At 41.1% G+C, this 7,723-nt stretch overlaps 1 protein-coding gene across 1 annotated transcript; it reads left to right on the top strand.

The window, feature by feature from the left end:
• Positions 1–352: 352 nt before the first annotated feature.
• On the top strand, positions 353–7,408 carry galnt5 (polypeptide N-acetylgalactosaminyltransferase 5). Its single transcript, XM_071913705.2, has 10 exons — positions 353–1,966; positions 2,262–2,428; positions 3,204–3,323; positions 3,567–3,702; positions 3,837–3,956; positions 4,428–4,545; positions 4,678–5,007; positions 5,401–5,481; positions 5,967–6,119; positions 6,366–7,408. The coding sequence occupies exons 1-10, from the start codon at positions 795–797 to the stop codon at positions 6,504–6,506; spliced, it is 2,538 nt and encodes an 845-aa protein (XP_071769806.1). The 5' UTR covers positions 353–794; the 3' UTR covers positions 6,507–7,408.
• Positions 7,409–7,723: the final 315 nt, after the last annotated feature.

The raw sequence follows: 7,723 nt of genomic DNA on the forward strand, positions 1-7,723 counted from the left end.
TTTAAAATAGAACGTCCGGTTAGAACTCACAAAATAAAATCCTCATTGACGAACGTGTATAGTAATAATATTTCAAAAATCGATTTTACTGCTACATTGCCAAGCCATATTTGCTGAACGTATTAAATTACGTGTTTTTATATGATTTATGTTGTTCTATACACCCAGTTAGATGTTTAGTGTTCTTTTTTTTTTCAAAAGTGACTAATTCAACGCCTTATTTTGAAGGAAAAAAAAACGAACATCCGGGACTATTCTAGCTATCTCTGGCTAGCTTGACGCTACCTCCGTGTAGGCTGAGACTTTCTTGCCTATCTATCCAATCACAGTGTACTCTCAAAGTGCAAAGTTGAAGTAGGTAGTCTACGTCTTCCCTATACAAAAATGTGTCTCGATTTTGTGGCGTGGACTCCCAGTAGAGAAACGTAATCTTTTTACTTCTTTCACTGAAGAGCGGTTTGGTGAGTTGAGCGAATCAAACACATCCTACGGTAGCTGGAAATGATCAGAAAGCGAAACAGTATGGCAGGATAACGTTGCACTGTACATTTGCGCCGTGCTATGGATGTCAGAAATGCAAGGCTGTATTTCTGACTGACAACACTGACTACCGCTGCTGCTCAATGTAATATTCCTAGTATGCCACGCAGGCAACTATCCTTACCAAACACAAGAAAACTTTGGCTGCAACTGAGAAGTATGAGTGGCCTGCGCATTATGATATTTTGACATTTGATATATTTCTGCATTGGATTCACATTACTTTCTTTTTTTTTTTTTTAAATCTGAGTACGATGAAGATTAGGCGATACTTCAGGGGGAGTGGGAGGGTACTCGCATTTGTTTTCATTGCCTCTGTCATTTGGCTGCTGTTTGACATGGCTGCACTTCGCATGTCAATAAACGATGTGAACGGTCAACTGTTGAAGGAGCGTGTGATAAAGGAAAGGGAGGTTATTAGACACCAGTCCACCAAGGTGACACAGCTGATGAAAAGGGGGTTTAAACACCCAGTGCAGAGAGTAGACTTGGCTATCAGCCATGCGGACAAAGGGCCACTCAATGCAGGGAACAAATTAGCCCAAGTGTACAGACATGGAGAGAAGAAACGGGACCAAATGTTGAGGGACAACAAACTGAGCTCTCTTCAGCAACAAGAACATGCCCAACCCAAGCTTGACAGCTCTAAATCTGCAGCCTCCAAACATATTGAACAAGCAGCCCTAAATGATATTGCATCAAAGCAGGGTCTTCCTGTGAAAACCAGGGCACCTGCCAAAAAAGCAGTCAACTTGGATCTGGGTGAGACAAAAGTAGAAGTAAAGAAAGGTGAAGTAAGTAAAGTGGCATTGCCTGTAGCAGTGTCTAATATAACCAAAGTGCCACCTGGTGTTCAGGAAAGAAAACATGCCCCTCTACCTACCTCAGAGAAGAAACCCCACAAGATTGGAGATACAATACAAAAAGTTGTGAACAATGTGGATTCAAAGATAAATGATAAGGTCAAGGATGAACCTAAGGCCAAGACAGGTAAACAAGTGAGCCAGCTCAAGGCCGATGAGGCACACCCTGTTAAAACATCCTCTAAACCTCCCAACAAGGATGTAAAAGGAGAGGAGGTAAATGTCAAAAATGAGGAAAAACAGGTCAAAACACTTGTCAAAAGTGACACGAATGCAGCGAGGGAACCCTTGAAACCTACAATCAAGCCGAAGCTCCAACAAGGAACAGTCTCCAAGGACAACTCCACTGTCGTACGGAAACCAGGTGTCCACAAGGTGCTTGCTCTGGACGTGACGCACGCTCCTAGAGATGGCAATGCGGTGGGCCAGTTTGGTCAGGCGGTAATCGTTCCCAATGACAAAGCGGGGGAGGTGAAGAAGAGATGGGATGAAGGGCATTTCAATGTGTACCTGAGTGACCAGATCCCAGTGGACCGTGCCATCCCGGACACCAGGCCTCAGACGTGAGTTTCATACAAAGAAAATAGTACAAATCAGTTTTTCAAAGTCCGTTCTTAGCGGGACCCCTAGGACAGGTTATGCAGAGGAATTTGCAGCTGATAGAATAAATAAAAACTTTGATTGTTGGATTTATTACTTTGGCTTTAAGATTCAGGATCCCCTAAGTATGAAAAGAGAAACACTGACTGAAATGTAAGACAGTTTATCCTGCATCCTTCTGTACTGTGCTCTTCACCTCTCAAACATGGCTGCCATTGACAAACATCAGCTGCATTTTGTTATTGTGGTGTTTTCCAGGTGCGCGGACAATCTGGTCCACGACGACTTGCCCGACACCAGTGTGATTTTCTGCTTTGTGGACGAAGTGTGGTCCACGCTGCTCCGCTCTGTGCACAGTGTTCTCAACAGATCTCCACCACACCTCCTTAAGGAGATCATCCTGGTGGATGACTTCAGCACCAAAGGTAATACAGGGATTCCAAGTGTGATGATTTCTTCACAGGTAGATAATTTTGCCTTGAATGAGTCTTCACAGGTGGATAATATTGCTAGTGGTAGCAACTAAAAGTACTGTAAACCTTCCAATAATGGCCTTTATTTACCTCAACAAAAGACAGCACCCGCACTATATAGAGAAAGGCTATTATTAGAGAGAGGCCGTTATTTCTTTTGGTAGGTCCACAGTAAAAATGATAGAATTATGTTCAAATTTATACAATAACCTATTTGTAGCCTAAAACTATTAGTGATATAGGCAGTTGATGTCAGACAATAATAGTAATACGTTATTTCTCTAGCATTGATATTGAAATGTCTTACAGCTGTCTCTCTCAACTTTTCAGCGCCATGCTATTCTACTGTAGGTTTGCTCACAAATGTGTCATGTCAGATATTGTTTGATATTATTACTTACTGTGCAGCATCTCTTTTTGGTATATTTTTGTGATATTTTAGGCTATAAATATTGTGTGACTTAAGACTCCTTTCTGGTAGTTCTGTCATTTTTTTTCTCTACCTGGATTTTATTGGGGGCCTGCCTTTATTTATACATACACACAACACTCCCTGGCCATTATTTGAGACCCAGCTTTTATCGGAAGTTTTACGATAGTGGTAATAATGATAACACATATTTTGTAAGTGCTTTAGGTTAACATGTCAGCCTGTATGCACTTTTGCCTGCACATTAACTGGTTTCTAGGCACGCAGTAGTTTGACCACTCTCCTCTACTCCTGCAGACTATCTGAAGCAGCAGCTGGATTCGTACATGTCCCAGTTTCCCAAAGTCCGAATCGTCCGTCTGAAGGAGAGGCAGGGCCTGATCAGGGCCAGGCTGGCTGGAGCCGCCATCGCCAAAGGTGAGCAATGTTCTGCTTTTCTTCCTACCACCTCTATCAGTGCATCACAGCTTGGGATAGGGAAACAGCAATCACTTTCATTAATAGCAATTGTTCATTTTAATGTATATATAAAGAATACCTGCCTTATCAAAGAATTCATTGAAAAGTGTTCCAGGAAGTCGTACTATTTACATGTGCGAATCCTGTTCTGTAGATGTGGCCTTTTGTTTGACTACAGCAGGTTGTTTGCTTTCTTCTTAGGCGAGGTTCTTACCTTCCTCGACTCCCACATTGAATGTAATGTGGGCTGGTTGGAGCCGCTGTTAGAGAGAGTCTATCTGGACAGGAGGAAAGTGGCCTGTCCAGTTATTGAAGTCATCAATGACAAGGATATGAGGTGACTCAACGGAAGCATATTTGCGTAATGGATAAGTCATACATGGGGTGTGATAATGTTGGATAGAAGAAAATGTAATGTTTAAAGAGGTAATATCCTGATCTTATGGCTTCTTTTCTGCGGTTTCTTTTCAGTTATGTGCTGGTTGACAACTTCCAAAGAGGTATTTTCAAATGGCCTTTGGTGTTTGGCTGGAGCACATTGCCAGAGGAATACATTAAGAAGAATAACATGACCATCGCAGATCCTATCCGGTAACTAAACCCACTCAATTTGGAAATGACAAGGTGGCTAAGAGTTTTCCCATGCTGTGCCATTGCTGTTCATTATAAAGGCATAAAGTGAACACTGATACTTAATTAGCAAAATAGTTTAGCAGTTGGAATTTTATCTATTGACTCAGTCTCGTTGTAACTAAAACATTTCGCCAGCAAAAATATGTTTTATCAGCATAGGTTCGGTGTTGTGGCTAAAAACACACATTGCTAGGAACCTAGGTCAAGCAACATTCACTTCTTCTTTTTTTTTTTTTTTTTTTTTTTAACAAGCTAAATACATTTTAATCCTACCCTAGCAAAATGGCTCGCATAGAAACCAACTTCAGTTTCTCACAGTTTCGTGTTTTTTTTTTTTTTACACCCAACATTTTAATGAGAAATTGCATATTTTAGTTGGCTATCCCTTTCAACTCATATTTTGTTTTTGGTTTTTTTCCACTCTTACAGCTGTCCAGTTATGGCCGGGGGCCTTTTCTCTATAGACAAGAAATACTTCTATGAGCTCGGTGCCTATGATCCTGGGCTGGATGTATGGGGTGGAGAGAACATGGAGATTTCATTTAAGGTATATCACTCATTTGATTTGATACACATTTCTTACACATGCACGCATGAATATTGCTCATATTTGTTCAGGGACCACACAGAACATCTCTCACAAGTCCTGTTGTAATCCTGTGTGTTGCCATTTGGACAGATCTGGATGTGCGGAGGGGAAATAGAGATTATCCCCTGCTCTCGAGTGGGACACATTTTCCGAGGCCAGAACCCTTACAAGTTCCCCAAGGACAGGCAGAAGACTGTGGAGCGTAACCTGGCCAGGGTGGCTGAAGTGTGGCTGGATGAGTACAAAGACATTTTCTACGGCCACGGCTACCACCACCTGCTGGATAAAAGTGCCACTGACATTGGCAGCCTCACTGACCAGATTGAGCTGAGGAAGAAGCTCAAATGCAAGAGCTTCAAGTGGTACCTGGATAATGTGTATCCAGATATGGATACTCCCTTAGTCAAAGCTGAGGGCCTGGTAGGTGGATTTGATGCTCTACTACAAATTTTGTTGTTTTTTTCATCTTTTCACTGTGACTTACAATGCTCTGTCATCTGTGTCCACTTACACTTTGCTTACATTTCCTTAAAGCATCCTTTAAAAAATGAAGGCTGATTATGTTTGCCCTCCATGAAGCTATTGTCTCTGCTAAGAACTCCTTTTAGCAAACTCAACCCGAACAGAGACTGTGATTGTGCTCCTATGGAACAAAGCATGGCTGTCCGTTAAAGCCTGTGACTGCTCTCTCTCAGGATTTATTGAAGGAACCGAGAAGGAAAACAAGGCCTGTCTGTCATGTGGCACGTTGAATGAGTAAACAAATGTTTTCATTACTGGTTTTCCAGCTCTAATGTTTTTGTTATTTTTTAGGTATTCAATCGTGGCTTAAGAAAATGCCTTGTTCTGCAGAAGGGCTCTCTGTCCTTTGAGACATGTAATCTCAGCAAGCAGGTAAGTATTTCAAATGTTGTTGTTTTTGTATACTGTAACAATTTACATAGTACCAGATGTTCACGTAGCAGGCAAAAGCAGACATGCCAAGGCAAAGTCCTGAACAAACTGCCAAAATATTAGTCACATCACAGAATTGTTAGATTAAGGGTTTTTCAGCAGAATATATGACATTATACAGAAAGAGCAATATAGAGAGTGCATTTTGTAATTTTCACACTAATCTTTGGATTTACTGGGTTTGGACTTACAGCGGGGAGAAAAAAGAGATGTGTAACAGAAATATCCAAGACCAGACCTAGACCACAACAAATGCAGCCAAGATAAATGAGTGCAGAGTCCAAGACAAGACCAAGACTTTCAAAATCTGTTCGTGTTGGAGTCAAAGCAGCCCCACTGAGCCACCCTTGAAAAACCTATAGTTTCCATGAAGCCTAATTATATGCCTGTCACTCTTCCCCTCTCTCTTTCTCCCTGATATTTAGAGTCAGCACTTTAATTACACCTGGATGAGACATATTCGCCAGCGAGATTTATGCATCGTTCCCGAGGGCAAAGAAACTGGCCTGGCTCTGGAATTATGTGACAGTGCCAAGCCCAACCTCCGCTGGTTCCACAAGGCCTCCAACTCTGCACTGGTAGGTTGGCTTTGGGTGTGGCGATTGCTTTGTCTATCATATTTGTTTTTCTTTCAATTCACAACTCTATCATCCAGAAATTCTTGGTCTGCGTAAGAACTATTTGAAGCAGCAGGATCTCAGAAATTCAAGCAAAATGTTGCTGATGGCAGTGTTTGGTGAAGGTTTACAGTGTGAGTTTCATTGTTTATAGTATGAGAGTAAAGCTGTGTTCATAATTATGTCTTCTGTTTTGTCTTTGCCAAGGGGGAGCACCTCCTAGTAGAGTTAATTCCCCGCCATAGGTGCCTGGAGGCGGGCCCCCTGGGTGACGCTATCCATCTCAAGGAGTGTGATTCCAGCAACGCCTTCCAAAAGTGGCAGTTCACACACTACTATACTCAGTGATGGGACTGAAGGAGTTAAAGTGTTTAACATGCACTGCAGACTCTCAGTGGCCTCACACTACGGTACGGTCTGTGGTACAGCATCGGCATAGAACTGTCCAAAAAGAAGCAGGAGGCGTTTTGTTGGCAGTGAAATGTGTGGTGCTAAAGCTGTGTTGCTGTGAAGGAGATGGTGTGGGGATGTGCAATGTTTCTGTTGCCCTTTTTCCGTATCAGCCTTGACAGACCTTGACTTTAAACACTAGTGCCAGAGAAGAGAGAGCATCTAGTCGCTGTTCACATGTTGGAAAGTTTGGTCTGGAGGTTGCTAATTTTAGAAAAGATTGTCTACACAGGCATTTGGTAAATGGACTACAGATGTGACTGAGATGATTGTATAAAACTGGTCTTCAGATGATGTTCGTGGAAGAACACTCCATCTGATAACAGTTTATTACTACCACATATAGTTTGGCTGCCAAAGATAAAAAAGATCAAACGGTGCCTCGTAGATTTAATTTGAAAAAAAGTATTTTCTTGTTGTGTTCACTGTTGGTAATTAATTTGATGTAAAAATTAAAATGCATGCAATGTGTCATAAGCTTTTTTTCATGAGTGTAATACATATCACATCTTATGATGAGACATCTACTTTTCTAGATGTTATCTACTTTATGCTGTTAAGTTTCATGACACTTGGGAGAAATGGCTACTTTTCTGGTTTTAATTGCTCCATTATGTAGGTTTAGGTTTTGTTGAGTGTATTGTCTCTTGGTGTGGATTTCTGTCTCTGTCACTAGAGGGAAGTGTTGGTTCATGATGCCTAATAAATCTATGCTGTGATTTAGTCATTTTCTGACTGATTATCAAACTCTTACCCACAAAACAATGGAATTGCAATTTCTAACAAAAATGGAAATAAAGGTCACTTAAAATAAAGGAGTTTGTACCATATGTCAGTTTATTACACATTCATTTCTTCTAATCCACTAGCCACCAGGATATGTAAGTATTGTGCATTTACTTAATGAAAGACAGAAATATAAACATTAAATTTAATGAATTATACATAAACATCTGAAAATGCAGTTGCAATGAAAAGCACAGGTTTAGGTATTAGTCACTTAAAATAGTTCCTTAAGATACTTACCTTCATAGTTACACTGCTTATGCAGAGGATTGCTATCCAGGGGCTCTAAGACACTGAGGGTCAAATACCAACTAAAATCTTGGTTATAA

This window comes from Centroberyx gerrardi, chromosome 10, assembly GCF_048128805.1.
Source record: "Centroberyx gerrardi isolate f3 chromosome 10, fCenGer3.hap1.cur.20231027, whole genome shotgun sequence".
Lineage (NCBI taxonomy): Eukaryota > Metazoa > Chordata > Actinopteri > Beryciformes > Berycidae > Centroberyx > Centroberyx gerrardi.

Bases quoted from the DNA above. Each gene is read 5' to 3' on its own strand.
- galnt5 (XM_071913705.2), top strand. From the start codon at position 795: ATGAAGATTAGGCGATACTTCAGGGGGAGTGGGAGGGTACTCGCATTT. The intron at 1,967-2,261 runs GTGAGTTTCATA...GGTGTTTTCCAG, and splicing joins CCGGACACCAGGCCTCAGAC to GTGCGCGGACAATCTGGTCC. The intron at 5,482-5,966 runs GTAAGTATTTCA...CCTGATATTTAG, and splicing joins CATGTAATCTCAGCAAGCAG to AGTCAGCACTTTAATTACAC.